Source organism: Oncorhynchus keta, chromosome 19 (assembly GCF_023373465.1).
Source record: "Oncorhynchus keta strain PuntledgeMale-10-30-2019 chromosome 19, Oket_V2, whole genome shotgun sequence".
Taxonomy (NCBI): domain Eukaryota; kingdom Metazoa; phylum Chordata; class Actinopteri; order Salmoniformes; family Salmonidae; genus Oncorhynchus; species Oncorhynchus keta.
The window spans coordinates 36,233,614-36,250,142 of record NC_068439.1 but is presented as its reverse complement, the minus strand read 5'-3'; the positions used below and the strand labels follow the sequence as shown (position 1 = coordinate 36,250,142).

The window sequence follows — 16,529 nt, the reverse complement described above, 5'->3', positions numbered from 1 at the left end:
AGCCAGAAGGCTGGTGAGGGTTTATGAGGCCTCAAGCACCCATGGGAAGTTTGGAACAAGTCAGACATGGAAAGTGTAATGCATTTTAAATAATCTGTGAAAATGTGTTACTCCAGTGCCAGCCTCTCTACACTGACTTCCTGTTAATGCTCGGGCTGATTTTAAGGTTTTACTGCTAACCCACAAAGCATTACATGGGCTTGCTCCTACCTATCTTTCCGATTTGGTCCTGCCGTACATACCTACACGTACTCTATGGTCACAAGACACAGGCCTCCTTATTGACCCTAGAATTTCTAAGCAAACAGCTGGAGGCAGGGCTTTCTACTATAGAGCTCAATTTTTATAGAATGGTCTGCCTATCCATGTGAGAGACGCCCACCTGGTCTCGACCTTTAAGTCTTTATTGAAGACTCATCTCTTCAGTAGGTCCTATGATTGAGTGTAGTCTGGCCCAAGGGTGTGAAGGTAAATGGAAAGGCACTGGAGAGACGAACAGCCCTTGCTGTCTCTGCCTGACCGGTTCCCCTCTCTCCACTGGGATTCTCTGCCTCTAACCCTACTACGGGGGCTGAGTCACTGGCTTACTGGTGCTCTTCCGTGCCGTCCCTAGGAGGGGTGTGTCACTTGAGTGGGTTGAGTCACTGACGTGATCTTCCTGTCCGGGTTGCCGCCCCCCCTCGGGTTCGTGCCATGGGGGAGATCTTAGTGGGCTAAACTCTGCCTTGTCTCAGCGTAGTAAGTTGGTGGTTTGAAGATATGCCTCTAGTGGTGTGGGGGCTGTGCTTTGGCAAAGTGGGTGGGGTTATATCCTGCCTGGTTGGCCCTGTCCGGGGGTATCGTCGGATGGGGCCACAGTGTTTCCCGACCGCTCCTGTCTCAGCCTCCAGTAATTATGCTGCAATAGTTTGTGTCGGGGGGCTAGGGTCAGTCTGTTATATCTGGAGTATTTCTCCTGTCTTATCCGGTGTTCTGTGTGAATTTAAGTATGCTCCCTCTAATTCTCTCTCTTCTCATGCAGGACCTGGGCCCTAGGACCATGACTCAGGACTACCTGGCCTGATGACTCCTTGCTGTCCCCAGTCCACCTGGTCGTGCTGCTGCTCCAGTTTCAGCTGTTCTGCCTGCGGCTATGGAACCCTGCCCTGTTCACCAGACGGGCTACCTTGTCCAGGACCTGCTGTTTTCGACACTCTCTCTCTCTCTACCGCACCTGCTGTCTCGAACTCTGAATGATCAACTATGAAAAGCCATCTGACATTTACTCCTGAGGTGCTGACCTGTTGCACCCTCTACAACCACTGTGCGTATTATTATTTGAACCTGCTGGCCATCTATGAACATTTGAACATCTTGGCCATGTACTGTTATAATCTCCACCTGGCACAACCAGAAGAGGACTGGCCACCCCTCAGGGCCTGGTTCCTCTCTAGATTTTTTCCTAGGTTCCAGCTTTTCTAGGGAGTTTTTCCTCGCCATCGTGGTTTTACATCTGCATTGAATTCTGTTTGAGGTTTTAGGCTGGGTTTCTCTATAGCAGTTTGTGACATCGGCTGATGTAAAAAGGGCTTTATAAATACATTTGATTGATTGATTATAAGGAGGGGCATATTGGGTGATGGGCATGTGGCCACATGCCGTTGGGTGACAGTGGCCTGTGTTACCAGACCTCCTTCCCTTGTTGATCGCCGTAAGGTCTGGATGCTTTCAGTTAAACCTCTCTGGTGTACTGTACTTTGAAGGAAACTTCTATTGAAGACAACTGACAGGCCACCCAGACCTGTAAAAGGGACAGGTTGTTTATCTTAAACCAGAGGGCAGCTCTTCAGAACAGAAGGCTTCTGCCGACAACTAATGGATGCTGTCCAAGGTGTAATGCTACAATACAACTCAAAGCGGCACTATACTGTGGAATGCTGTGGTTTGTTTCACTTGAGGACGGCAACGGTGTCAAGACAAGCCCAGATAAACAAACTGCAGCTGTTTGAGGATGCAGTTATTGTTCTTCTTCGCATCAACAAGGTTAAGGTCAAAGGCAGATATATACAGTAAGGGTAGGTAGTTCATGTCAAAGCACATTCTGAAAGCACTTGAGTCGACTGCAAATGGAATGTTAATGAGGTGATATTATACACAAAAATCTGCCAATATACCAGAAGATAGTGACTTTTCCCTTTGAAGTAAAATAATCACAAAGTGACAGCAACACAAAGACAAATACTTCGACAAAAGCTGCACATCAAAAAGACACACACCAGACGACAGAGGATAAGGAGCAGCCTATACGATTGTGTTTACCTTGACCCTGAGCTTGCACAGGTAAGAGAGAGATAAGAACCAGACAGAGTAGAGGACTCCATACCCACATCTTCAGTCCTATAGCTTGCATCCTTCACACTGGTAAAGGAGAGGAGCTCAGAAAACCTGAGGAGACATTAAAGGGAATGACAATGCTTGATGTTATAGAAAAAAATTACTTCCATTATTAAAGGGATAATTTGGGGTTTTCACAATTATCTATACCTTCCCAGAGTCAGATGAACTTGTGGATACCATTTTTATGTGTCTGCGTCCAGTACGAAGTAAGTTAGAGGTAGTTTTGCGAGCCAATGCTAAATAGCGTTAGCGCAATAACTGGAAGTCTAGAACTGGAACAGCTTTACTGAAAATCTCAAACTATCCCTTTAATGCATTTTCAAAATAAGGGATGGAATTAGAAAAGTTCTTATGGATGTAACAATTCACAGATATGCATAGGTCCCCGATTAAGTGCGTAGGTTTGTGGACCCCAAACAGGTCCAAATGTAACAACATTACAAATCGTCTGTTCACAATTTTATTTTCTCATATTACATTCTTTCTACCTTCCAAAAACCTAATATTTTGTGACAACTGATGCGTCCTCTCCTTCACTGTCGAACTAGATGTAACTGTGTTGACAGTCATTGATCTAAATGTCATTTTGCATGCCGAACAACCCCAGGCAATATCAGTAGTCTAGTCAAACAGCACATTGTGCCCAGATTCGCATGCTGAATGCGGCATGTTCCTGATCTTGCACATCTGCGTGGCACCTTCAGAATTCAAACATTAAAATGGCTTGTGTGTGTGATATTAGGCATTATTAGTTGAGTGACAACCTATTTAATTTGCTAGGTTATTGTTATCTATGTGCTTTTGAAAATTGTGTTTTACCGGTATAAAATTAAGCTACCTGAGACACAACCCAGTGTTGTTTCCTCATAATTTCAACCCAAAATAAGCAATGTGATGACGTTGAATCAACGTGGAAAACTGTTTGGATTTGCTAAAAGTCATTAACGTAAGGGCATTTTGTATTTTTTTAACCCATCTTTTCAACGTAATCCAATGATGTTGAATTCACGGTAGTTAAAAACTCAACCCAATGTAAATCAAAACTAGACGTTGAACTGAGGTCTGTACCCAGTGGAAACTCTCATCTGGCTATACCTGCTGAACAGGGCTTACTACAATAGATTTTATTTGTATTGTTCAGGTTCACCATCAGCAATAGTTTTGGTAGTTTTACTTTAAACAATCAGTGTATATAACTATTTGTAGATACACAAGGTAAAGTTGATCATTTCATAATGAGGACAGTAATCACACAAGGCACACTGCATGGCCAAAGAAAGAGGTGAAGAGAAGATCCCTCAGTAAAAACTCCCAAATGGTCAAAACAATTCCATTTTGAGATGGGGTGGAATCCAAAGTTGTGCAATATATTCATTGGTTATGTCATAACTAATTTGTAAACAACTAATATTGATACATTAGTAGCTCAACACACATAATATGCAAAAATGACAAGTTAATTAGTGGGTGACAATTTCAGAACCAAAGTGGGGGGTGGACAAAAAACTTAGGCTACATTGCCCCCCAATCTGATGGTGGTATTGGGATGGTAGATGCCTTGTCTCCCTTATGGCTCAGCTAAAGTGCCTAGATTGTACATACACCATATACATACATAATTTACACACACACACACACACACAAATCCAGCACAGAAAGGCCCATTTCATGAGCTCCATCAGCAGCAGATTTGAATTTAGACTAGAAAATGTACATGTTTACCCAACAAATGTTAGTGCATCGTATCGTATTACATCAAACCAAATAGCTTCGACTCGTTCTCTAATCAAACCAATTCGCATGGAATCATTTCAAACTAAAACGTATTGTTCCTGTATCGTATTGGAGCTCATGTATCTAGCACGGGAGGAGGTTGGTGGCACTTTTTGGGGGGGAGGTCGGGCTCGTGGTAATGGCTGGAGCGGAGTGGGTGGAATGGTATCAAATACATCAAACACATGGATAAATCATCTTGAAAGGGAAAGATGCACATCCCTATAAGTTATAGAGCAATACAATAAATATTATTAATCTAGATACAAAAGTGAATTCCCATTTAAATTTCAAATAATTTTGGAAACTACGAACTCATCAAAAGCATTTAAACTTTGACATAACCATACTGAAACCCATAAACCATTCAAAGGATCTTTGAAACGTGGCATGATCCTGCAGTGTACCGTGGCAGGAATAAAATGCATGCAATTATGCAAAATTAATTAGTATTTGTTTTTTTTAAATGAGGGTGTAAAAAAAAAGATGTCACACCTTTACCTTTATCTCAAACTTATGCAAACATTTCAACAGGAATACTTCATCATTAGGCTTGTTGACATATCAAAGAGCACTTCAATTCGACATGACAAATCATTCTCCTCGGCTAATAAATAGAATTCTAATCGTTGCATTTTTGAGAAATTGCAGGAGTAACCTACAGGCAAAGCACAGTAGAAGTCAACTATCCTCGATGATGGTTCGTGTAGGCCTACAGATTGAGGAAAATATTGAAAACGACTGTACGTTATATTTAAATTATAAATGAGATAAACACACAGTATCGACAAAATACAACAGATAAAGTAAATTGACAAAACCAAATTTGCATAAATCAAACGCGCCCCCACGACCACCACTGACAGGTGACGTTCCACTTCCTACCACTTCTACTTTGAATGTGTAGACATAAAACACTGACTTTATCCCAAACTAAAGAAAATATATCATACCTTTTTCAAAACATTTGTTTACAGGTAGTATTGCTCCAAATGGACCCCTCATGGGTGTCTTCCTTCGCCGGCTGTTGGCAAACTATCTTCAGCTCGCGCTTCTTCAGTGTCAGATTTGAGAAAGTGGGTGTATCCCGCGTTGCTATTCGTTCACCCATCCCTTGAGCTATTCATTCACCCATCCCTTGCGCCAATCATTCACCCGTCCCTTGAGCTATTCATTCCTTCACCTCGTTAAATCTCGATAGAGGCAGATAAATGTCTGACCGCCCGCGGGGCAATCTACCTGTTTTTAACATTCGTCTGCGACCTTTTTTTCATTTTATGTATTTTTCGCGCGCTTCTAGTCAGCACGAGCGCGTGCAATTGTTCGTTCCTCTTAGGGGAGAATGTACTGATTTGGCTGAAACATTTAGGTAGCTTAATCAGCCAGCCATATGGCATCTTGGCATAATGCATATTATTATTATTATTATATTACATACACACCCACACACACATTCGTGTTGTTACGTAGGCCTATAACAACAATATTTACCTGTGAACCTGCTACATGAGTGGTTTCCGAGTAGCCTAGTCCTCTCAAAATCTGAATATGTCAACAATTTTAGGTTTCAATTGATAATATCTATTATTTGTTTGCATTCCATCTATCTGGCTGTCATACCTGAAAACCCTAACCTTAACCCCTGCCCTAATCTTAACCTTTAACCATAACCCTTACCTAGCCCTAGCCTTAACCTTTTTAAATGTCAACTTCAATGGGGTAGGGGCGTCCCAAGGATCCATATAGCACGCACCCAAGTTAAGATACTATTAACTTAGAACATATAGCAACAACCTTAGTACAACCTAGCAACTGCTTGAAGATGTTTGGACCTATTGGACTAATGGTTAAGGTGTTGAACTGATGGTCAGAGTCCCTGGCAGGTTACCCCTGAATTTGCAATATTGGTGTTATGAGTAGGATGGCACTCCAGTGCAGCCTAAACATTTTTTTATGAATATCCAATCAAGTTTAATGTTTCACACAATTCATTTTTTAATTAAATGGTTCCAAACACACTGTCCATTGATGAATGAGCAGTAGTTTGATGTGATGGTCTAATCAAAACAGCTATCCCAAAGTTAAGTTAAAAAAATATATATATATTTTTCAACAGCAAGTGCTGTTTTTGCTGTTGAAATTATTATTATTTTTTTTACTTCAGGATAGCTGTTTTGATTAGACCATCTCACATCAAACTACTGCTCATTCATCAATGGGCAGTTAACACATCATTGACTTAAGGATGACTGAATGCAGTACAGTTAGCATGGGTAACCCTATGCAGTCTTAGGCTACGGACCTTTCCCAGTTGGCCCAATGTCAAATGTTTCTCTATTTTTTTTTACCTTTAAGTCAGATAAGAACAAATTAAGTGCCTGTTCAGGGCCAGAATGACATATTTGTACCTTGACAGCTCAGGGGTTTGAACTTGCAACCTTCCGGTTACTAGTCCAACGCTCTAACCATTAGGCTACGCTGCTGCTGTTTCTCTATAAGCACAGAGGGGTAGTTAGGAACGCCATGTTTTAGGTATAGTGACAGCAAGGTCATGGTCATGACAGAGGTGATAAAGAATCATATTTATAATAATCCCCTCACTAGATGGAGTTTGAAATAGCTCACTATTTCTGCCCTTGACACATGCCCTGACCCATCTAAAGAGCATGCTATGCTACTGCACTTAAACCATTGAGCCCTTAGCCCCTGTAATGCCCTCAAGAGAGATATCTTAACCTACATTTCCTACACTAACTGGCGCGAAGATGGATATGTTTGTATCCCTCTATTACTCTGTAGTGATAGCAGCCCTATTTATAATGCGGGAAAACAATCTATAATGCAGGGAAATAGCTTGTAGTTTGTTTATTGGCCATGTACTCTTATAATCTCCACTGTGCACAGCCAGAAGAGGACTGGCCACCCCTCACCCCTCAGAAGCTGGTTCCCCTCTAGATTTCTTCCTAGGTTCCTGCCTTTCTAGAGTTTTTTTCTAGCCACCTTGCTTCTACATCTGCATTGTTTGCTCTTTTGGGTTTTAGCCTGGGTTTCTGTATAAGCTATTTGTGACATAAGCTGATGTAAAAAAGGGCTTTATAAATAAATGTGATCGATTGATTGTAATATTATTGTGGCAGATGGGACATCAAACAAACATGATGACAAAACAAAAAAACATATTAAAGTACTGAAAAAGCCTGTTAAAGAGATTTGGATGTTCATTCAATGATATTCAATTTGCGAATATGAGTTGTTTATGTGGTACATACTGCCACCTGGTGGTCAGAGTCATATATAATCTATGGTTCTGTTTACGTTGTTGAATGTTGTTCCTTATACTATGTTCATTATGTAATCTACGATTTAATAGCACCATGCTCTCCTTGACCATATATTATGTCCACTTAATTTATGAATGCCAATGTGATCCTGTCGATCTTGATCTTCAAGGTAATTTCTTATTTTATTGCAGTTTAAAGTACCTGTCATGGTTCAATACATGCTGTTACTTTATTGCCATTAGATTGAAGCTGAGTAAAAATTCTAGCCATAATCTTGATGTTGCTAAAATAATTTGCTTCATTTGATGTGATTCCTTTTTTTTAAAAGATTCATATCATAAACATTGATACATTGAAATACACATTTGCTAATATTTTGAATTGAATTACTTTATTTTATTAATTCATTGGCTAATTTAAATATTTACACACTGATCAAACACGAACACAAATGTAGATACTGCTTGCTGGCCTGCCTGCACTAATACCCTCTAAAGATCAGTTGATCATAGCAAATGTGTAGGGTCAGGCTACAGTGTATGGCTATATACAAGTACACATCCTTTAGTGCTTTTGGTCCTTCATACCTTATGTTGGACCATGTGATCATGCATTACACTTGAAGTATTCTACAATATGCACAATATCACTGCTATAACCTATCTATTTCACTTTGACATAATACATTCATTTGTTGTTTAAAAAATAAAAAAGGATTAACATATTGATAGGCTACTACTGACTGATTATTTGAACTTTTGTCAGTATTGTGGGTTTCCAAAAACATTGCAATGGAATCAGATTTGTTTTAATTTGATTTGAGAAACTGAGATGACATTCAAGCCTTTTTATGCAGCTTGGCAGTATGTGGTCTGCAGTTTGACAGTATTGTGCTATTTCCAGGCCAATATAAGTAGAATGTTTAAATTGCTCCTGTTACCAAACTTAAGAATTCAATGCCAAACATATTCAAAGCAAAATGCCAAGCTAATTCAACAAAACAACTTATATTTAAAAACACCTCAGCCATGTCAGAAAGCATGGAGTTGTTTACAATATGTGCCACCTCACTTATCAACAACTACCTAAATTACTAGTCTTTCTAGGAAGGAACCCTCTATTGGAGCATAAGAGGGAGTGGATGGAAAAGCAAACAGCAGGGGGATGGCAATGAGTAGGCGAACAGGTCAAAAGTCTAAACCGCCTCAAGAGAACAAAAGCACAAGCTGGAACCATGTTAACCACGGAACACTGGTCAGTCTTGGACTGATGATGTAAACACACGTCTTCACAGTGGGGCCCATCAGGTTTCTGTGGGGTCGCTGTTTCTGTGACCCTCGTCTCAGGTCGATGATGTAGCTAAGTCCATATGGCTCCATATCAAGGTCACAAGGTTTCTATGGATTTATTTGGGCCAATACAGTCCACATTCTTACTCTACGCTTTCCGCCTCCAAGAGCCAATGGGTGACTGAGACCTTAAGTTGACTGTAACCGAATACAATACAACCTCATCCTCAACAATCAGACTCCTCCATAATCTCCATGACCACGGTTCGTTTTCCAGTGAGGATGAGGTTTCTGACCATCTTGTAGTCCAGAGACAGGACGTTCAGACCATTGACAGAGACCACAAACTGGCGCACCTGGAAAACAGACTTTGGTCAAATATTGTACGTACTGAATATAATTTATGAGAGCTGCATATAGCAGAGGAAGACGTTTATTGCGTACCCATCTAACAATATTGATTTGACAAAGCTATCAACCTGGAGGCACTGGAGCTGCTCTTTACACTACATGTCCCACAATGCCATGGTACTCACCTTCACTCCTACTGCTGCTGCAGGCCCACTGGGGTCCACTGCCTGGATGTGACATGGCCTACTCCCCCTGACCACAAATCCCCAGCCCACCGCATCACCCACAATCTGGAGGTAGATTGATCAGATTACTTAAAAAGAAAATAGTCAGTAAAATCACAAATATAATGTACTCATGAAAAAGGTTATGGATTTGAATGATATTTGGTTGAGTTTCATGCTTTTGGTATGAATAAGAGATAACACTGTGGTAACGTACTGTAAATGTCCTCTTTATATATGGGCCTCCTGGTCTCTGCAGCTCCTCTGGACTCACTTGTCTCTTCAGCACTGTCAATGGAACAAACACTTAATTAGCAGGTTCTCAGTGTAATCATGAACAGTGGTGTTTATATTGAATCTGTATAGTAGATAGGATGTGATAGAGCTTTAGATGAAGACCAAAGAGACTCTTACCTGATTTGGGGTTTGACAGCACAGGTGAGGTAGGGGTAAGCGTGGGGCCTCTGTTATAATACCCACTGTTGCCACTACTAAGACTGTTATCATGCGCCCCAGACACCATCTTTCTTTCCTTGGATGGAGTGACTGAGAGGAGAAGAAGAATATATAGAGATATCGCACAGAGAGAACATATACATGTTGTATAATTGAGAGTGATTGACAAAGTGTACTGAGAGGAAAAAGCACTAATAACGAAAGGAAGCCATGTTATTCATTCTGAAATTTCATACACACATTCAGAACTGTTTACTGTGCTGTAGTATCTATAGTAGAACACATCAAACACACACCACACACACCCCCTGCCTCCCATTTCATATCTGAGTGTTTTGAAAGAACTAAGCGTCTGCTGTTAATCAAATATAGCCACACAATGTGCTGTATCAACAATCCCTGACCTGATTGATATCACAATAACACTTCCTGAGAAGCTAATATTTATGTACCAGCCTATCCATGTAGCTATGGATACTGCACTTAGCTACATAACAATCACCAGCATACCATTATGATGGCACATAAAATAAAGGTGGAATTCACCCCCCGTCAAACTCAATGTGATAATGCTTTCATCTATGTTCTGTAGCTCTTCTAATTTATAGTTTAATATAATTGGACTGATCTATCATTTGTCATCAATAAAATTGTTCTCAATCACTCCAAAATAACAAATAAATGTGATCATTTAAAAATACTTAGTTGAGCCCAAGTACAAATGAAAACAGTTCCACATTTACTTGTGGACAATTCCAATATACCTAAACTCAACACTTTTCACATATTTGCCTCACATAATAAAAGTAGCCCTTACCAGCTGTCCGAGGTCCCATAATACAATTAAATTCACTTCAAAGGTTTGCCAGCCAAAGTGCCAAGTAACTTGGGAAGTTGCTGTCTAATATTTCTGATGCTGCAGTCAGCTATGGTGCTCCGGTGTAAATGTTAAATGTTAACCCCCAGAAAGAGTAAACAGTCTAGGTTTGCTGGGAGGGAGGGAGAGGGAGGGAGGAGTTGAGGGATGCCTTGTTGCCAGGCTATCCCAGGGTAGGAGATAAGAGCTGAGAAAGGCATTGGGATCACTAATGCTCTAATGGAGGTAGGGACAGACACAGTGGAGTTTTCCACTGGTCACTGTGGTCAGGCAAGATGGAGTGGAATGACTGGACATTCTCTGTTACACATACACACACATAAACACACACATACACACACATTCTCTGACATGGTATATGGATGAGAGACATGGACAGCAGGAAGGTTCAACATTATCAACAACAACAACATCCACAATGACATATAGACAAACAAACTGCTGATAATGGCCTAGTGATAATGGCATTCTGTGAGATAAATCAAGAACATTCCTAGCTGTTGTCAGCATGAGGTATTTGCTTCTACAAATACAATATTCAACGTATTTACCCAATTATATAACAGGCCTATATATTAGCATTGGTCATTTGAAAACAAATAAGCTATCAGAAATTTAAGAGCAGTAGCAAATAGAACATAATAGGATCAAACATACTTGTTTCTAGAAACAAAAGTGTCCATGAGTTTGCTGGGTGTCATTGAGGTCAATGAACCTGTTCAACCCCTTTTAAAACAATATGATACAGTGATTTTGCTGTATAGTTTACTATCACCGTCCTAGATTATGTGAACTATATCCAAGAGAAAGTTTATTGTATAATTCAATGACAAACCAAGATGATCATCAAACCAAGATGATCATTGACCACACACCAACACTGAGTGCACCATAATCCGTAGTATAACATTAATGACCTCTATTCTGCAATAGCAATGTCTCTTTACCTTTTAGCAATGTGAGAGGAGAGACATACATCAAATCAAATGTCATTTCTCACATGCGCCGAATACAACATGCTTACCTACTAGCCCTTAACCAACAATGCAGTTCAAGAAATAGAGTTAAGAAAATATTTATTAAATTAAAAAAAAAATTTTTTTTTAAAATATCAAATCAAAAAATAACACAATAAAATGACATCAAAATAACGAGGCTATATACAAAGTAAATGTGCGTGGGTACAGGTTAATCTGTAAAGTGACTATGCATAGATAATAAACAGTGAGTAACAACAGTGTAAAAACAAAGGGGGGTCATTTGATTAATTGTTCAGCAGTCTTATGGTTTGGGGGTAGAAGCTGTTAAGGAGCCTTTTTGGTCTTAGACTTGGCGCTCCGGTACCGCTTGCCGTGCTGTAGCAGAGAGAACAGTCTATGACTTGGGTGACTGGAGTCTTTGACAATTTTTTGGACCTTCCTCTGACATCGCCTAGTATATAGGTCCTGGATGTCAGGAAGCTTGGCCCCAGTGATGTACTGGGTCGTACGCACTACCCTCTGTAGCGCTTTACGGTCAGATGCCGAGCAGTTGCCATACCAGGCGGTGATGCAACCTGTCAGGATGCTCTTGATCAGGCCTGGGCAACTCCAATCCTCGGGGGCCTGATTGGTGTCACACTTTTGCCCCAGCCCCAGCTAACACACCTGATTCCAATAATCAACTAACCTTCAGTTAATCTTCAGTTAATAAAAATTCTATTAGTTTAAAGCAGGTGTGTTTGCTAGGGATGGGGGAAAAGTATGACACCAATCAAGCCCCCAATGACTCGAATTGCCCAGGCCTGCTCTTGATGGTGCAGCTGTAGAACCTTTTGAGGATCTGGGGACACATACCAAATATTTTCAGTCTCCTGAAGGGGAAAAGGTGTTGTCGTGCCCTCTTCACAACTGTCTTGGTGTGTTTGGACCATGATAGTTCGTTGGTGATGTGGACACCAAGGAACTTGAAACTCTCAATCAGCTCCACTTCAGCCCCGTCAATGTTAATGGGGGCCAGTTCGGCCCTCCTTTCCTATAGAACACAATCAGCTCCTTTGTCTTGCTCACATTGAGGGAGAGGTTGTTGTCCTGGCACCCCACTGTATAGAGGTGAGTCATGATCAATAGGCCGATAAAGTCTGATATGGATGACACACTGCCTCTGGTATTTAGAAAACATACAGCTCAATAACTTTATATAGGCCTTATCTTACATACAGATGTACGATTTTCATTTGATCACTATTCTGTTGCCTCAGCAGGAAATGCAAACTTGTAGGCTATTCAAGGTTTCAAAAAGCTTCTAAAGTTTGCAATTTCCACTTTAAAATGTCAGACTTGATTTGTCCTAATGAAAAATGCATCAACCCCTACAAAAACCTGTCCATGAATTATGATTGACATTTCTTGTTGCTGCATTTTCCTTCTGTAACAAACTAGCACAAATTAAGCTCCTTCATCTGTAGACTTAGGGCTCAATTCAATAAAACCCACATGTAGTGCAAAGCTCTTTCCCATTTGTCTCCAAATAAAATAACAGAATGTTCCTGGATATTATACTACTAATACTAACAGTTAGGCTCTGCTCAAAGATAGATGCCTCCGGAATTCCAGAAAAGGTAGTGTGTGAGTCACATAAGGCCACTGTTTTATAAAGTGCAGTAAGCTGTAAAGTATGTACTATGCTGTATGTGGACTAACGTCCTTCAAGGCATGTCAAGATGACCATAAAAGCCTGCACTGAACAGTGACAAAAATATAGACGATAAGCTAAGTTTAGAGAATTGCAAGATGACAGTACAGTCAACATGATAGTATTACCACGACTTACTGTTTATCAGCACATGTAATACATTTGAACCACAAATGTAGTTTAATTTGTCCTTGCTTTGTATCATGTGTAACAGAGTCCACCCTTGCTATAGGCCCACATGATAGCAATAGCAGGCACACAGTGTCATTTCAGTGCTTTTTTTAACATTTGCCATTTAAAGTCAGTTGACAGATGGTTGAAGGAATGAGACACTTTCCAAGAGACAATGGTTGGTCAGCTGGATGTAGTGTTGCAGTGCAGGGCTTGAGCAAAAGTGTTAACAATACCAGGGTTGGTGACCACTGTTACGGTGCTTTTTGTATTACCCCCATGTGGCTCACTTGGTAGAGCATGGCACTTGCAATGCTAGGGTTGTGGATTTGATTCCCATGGGACCAGTAGAAAAATGTATGCACACACTACTGTAAGTTTCTGTGGATAAGTGTCTGCTAAATTACTAAAATGGACATGTATTATAGATGACATTGCCATCTACTGGCCATAGACGGACTAACAGTGACTACCAAACCACAACCATTTTGTTGATCATAATTATTGAGGACATCTAAATTTGTTTCTAACAATGGACAAGTTAAATAACAAGCAGTCCTGATCCAGCCAGATTATATTTGTGGTCGTACAGCAACAGTGCTGTAACAAAGAACATATGACCGTAGGTTACACAGAAGTAGAAATTACGACAGTACCACTATTCACCAGCAGAGACAGTATGTTTCAGCATGAGGAGTTCAAGAATCCCAATGCAGATGGTAGTAGATCATACTGTATTTTTCTTTAAATTCAAATCAATGTCAGATTTAGACTTGGTAAATTATTTTCAAAAATACCTATTTTTAATCAAGCTGTCGACGCTACAGCACCAAAGTGCAAATTTGTTTAAAACGGCAATTTGCAGTTCCTACATTTTTTTACTTAAAAATTGATGATACAGTTGAAGGCAGAAGTTTACATACACCTTAGCCAAATACATTTAAACTCACAATTCCTGACATTTAATCCTAGTAAAATGTCCCTGTTTTAGGTCAATTAGGATCACCACTTTATCTTAAGAATGTGAAATGTCAAAATAAGAGTACAGAGAATGATTTAATTCAGCTTTCATTCTTTCATCACATTCCCAGTGGGTCAGAAGTTTACATACACTTAATTAGAATTTGGTAGCATTGACTTTAAATTGTTTAACTTGGGGCAAACGTTTCGGGTAGCCTTCCACAAGCTTCCCACAATACGTTGGGTGTCACGCCCTGACCATAGTTTGCTTTGTATGTTTCTATGTTTTGTTTGGTCAGGGTGTGATCTGAGTGGGCATTCTATGTTGTATGTCTAGCTTGTCTGTTTCTGTGTTTGGCCTGATATGGTTCTCAATCAGAGGCAGGTGTTAGTCGTTGTCTCTGATTGGGAAACATATTTAGGTAGCCTGTTTTGTCATTGTGGGTGATTGTCTATGTTAGTACATTTTGGTATATAGCGGTACGGTCGGTTTTCGTTTATTGGTTTGTGTTCAGTGCTTTCTTTAATTAAAATATCACAATGAACACATACCACGCTGCATTTTGGTCCGCTTCTTAAAACGTTTGTGACATTGGGTGAATTTTGGCCCATTCCTCATGACAGAGCTGGTGTAACTGAGTCAGGTTTGTAGGCCTCCTTGATTGCACACTTTCAGTTCTGCCCACAAATTTTCTATGGGATTGAGGCAGGGATTTGTAATGGCCACTCCAATACTTTGACTTTGTTGTCTTTAAGCCATTTTGCCACCTTTGGAAGTATGCTTGGGGTCATTGTCCATTTGATGGCATAGCAGTCAGATGTCTTTTGTCCTTGTTTCCTATATATATATATATATAATCTTCCCATACCTTTTTATATATTTTTTATTTTCCATAAACTCATCTTCAAAACACTCTCCTGCAACCCGCCTCACCAATTTATATAAAAAAGAAAAAGTATTATTTACCTCAAATCTGTAATCCTCCACAGAAGCTAGCCAGAAGCTAGTTAGCTTCTTTACTGGCTAATCGTTACTATTCCGCTAACCACGGTTTGTGGTCATCAGCTATCCTTTAGCTTAAATCTATCGCCAGTTTTGTATGGTGCGGCTCGGACTGGAACTTACCGGACCTATTTTTCTCTCCATGTCCCCGGATTTCAACCGCAAGCTCTGGACATTTAAACCTGGATCTCGCAGCTAGCTAGCTGCTATCCATGTGACTATCGGCTTACGTCGATTCCGGAGCAAACATCAATTATTCCGGAGCTAGCCAGCTGAAGTGTTCCATCAGTCACTCCTGGGCTACAATCACCTATCCGGACCCGTTTTACTGCCAACACGGAGCCCCACCGGGCCTTCACAACTGGACTACCGATGTTGTTATCCAGCTGGCTCCTCCGTCACAACGTTACCTGAACGCCCATCTGCGGTCTGCTAATCGTTGTCTTATCGGCTGCTATCTGAATACACCTATCGGACAATTATTATTATTTTTTTTCTTCTTGGGCCTCTATAACTGTCAATTTTTTTGCGAATTGGATTGATCCCCTCTACCACACGGAACCACAGACTTGTGGAGGTCTACAATTTTTTTCTGACGTCTCGGCTGATTTCTTTTGATTTTCCCATGATGTCAAGCAAAGAGGCACTGAATTTGAAGATATGATTTGAAATACATCCGCATGCACACCTCCAATTGACTCAAATGATGTCAATTAGCCTATCAGAAACTTCTAAAGCCATGACATAATTTTCTGGAATTTTCCAAGCTGTTTAAAGGCATAGTCAACTTAGTGTATGTAAACCTCTGACCCACTGGAATTGTGATACAGTGAAATAATCTGTCTGTAAACAATTGTTGTAAAAATGACATGTGTCATGCACAAAGTAGATGGCCTAACCGACTTGCCAAAACTATAGTTTGTTAACAAGAAATTTGTGGAGTGTCTGAAAAACAAGTTTTAATGACTCCAACCTAAGTGTAGACAAACTTCCGGCTTCAACTGTATGTTCTGAATGATTCATGAAGAATATAAATTAAATGCATCATGAACTTAGTTCAACTGGTGCACCCCATCAGAACCCAAAATATACACT

At 40.3% G+C, this 16,529-nt stretch overlaps 2 protein-coding genes across 9 annotated transcripts in view; both read right to left on the bottom strand.

The window, feature by feature from the left end:
• Positions 1-5,271, bottom strand: part of LOC118398157 (collagen alpha-1(XIV) chain-like) — a 100,834-nt gene extending 95,563 nt beyond the window's left edge. For 5 of the 8 annotated variants that reach the window (XM_052470421.1, XM_052470417.1, XM_052470419.1 and 2 more), the window contains exons 1-2: positions 5,103-5,271; positions 2,299-2,424 (exon numbers count right to left, since the gene is read on the bottom strand). In XM_052470421.1, the coding sequence (XP_052326381.1) occupies positions 2,299-2,389 (91 nt within the window). In that variant the 5' untranslated portion in view covers positions 2,390-2,424; positions 5,103-5,271. The remainder of the gene's footprint in view (positions 1-2,298; positions 2,425-5,102) is intronic. The other 3 variants (XM_052470415.1, XM_052470416.1, XM_052470422.1) reach the window with 1 other exon arrangement.
• Positions 5,272-8,566: 3,295 nt separating this feature from the next.
• LOC118398156 (DEP domain-containing mTOR-interacting protein-like) lies at positions 8,567-10,787 on the bottom strand. Its single transcript, XM_035793222.2, has 5 exons — positions 10,568-10,787; positions 9,709-9,840; positions 9,512-9,582; positions 9,256-9,360; positions 8,567-9,075 (listed from the first exon to the last, which is right to left on the bottom strand). Exons 1-5 carry the CDS (start codon positions 10,584-10,586, stop codon positions 8,947-8,949), a joined length of 456 nt encoding a protein of 151 aa, XP_035649115.1. The 5' UTR covers positions 10,587-10,787; the 3' UTR covers positions 8,567-8,946.
• Between the last annotated feature and the right edge of the window lie 5,742 nt (positions 10,788-16,529).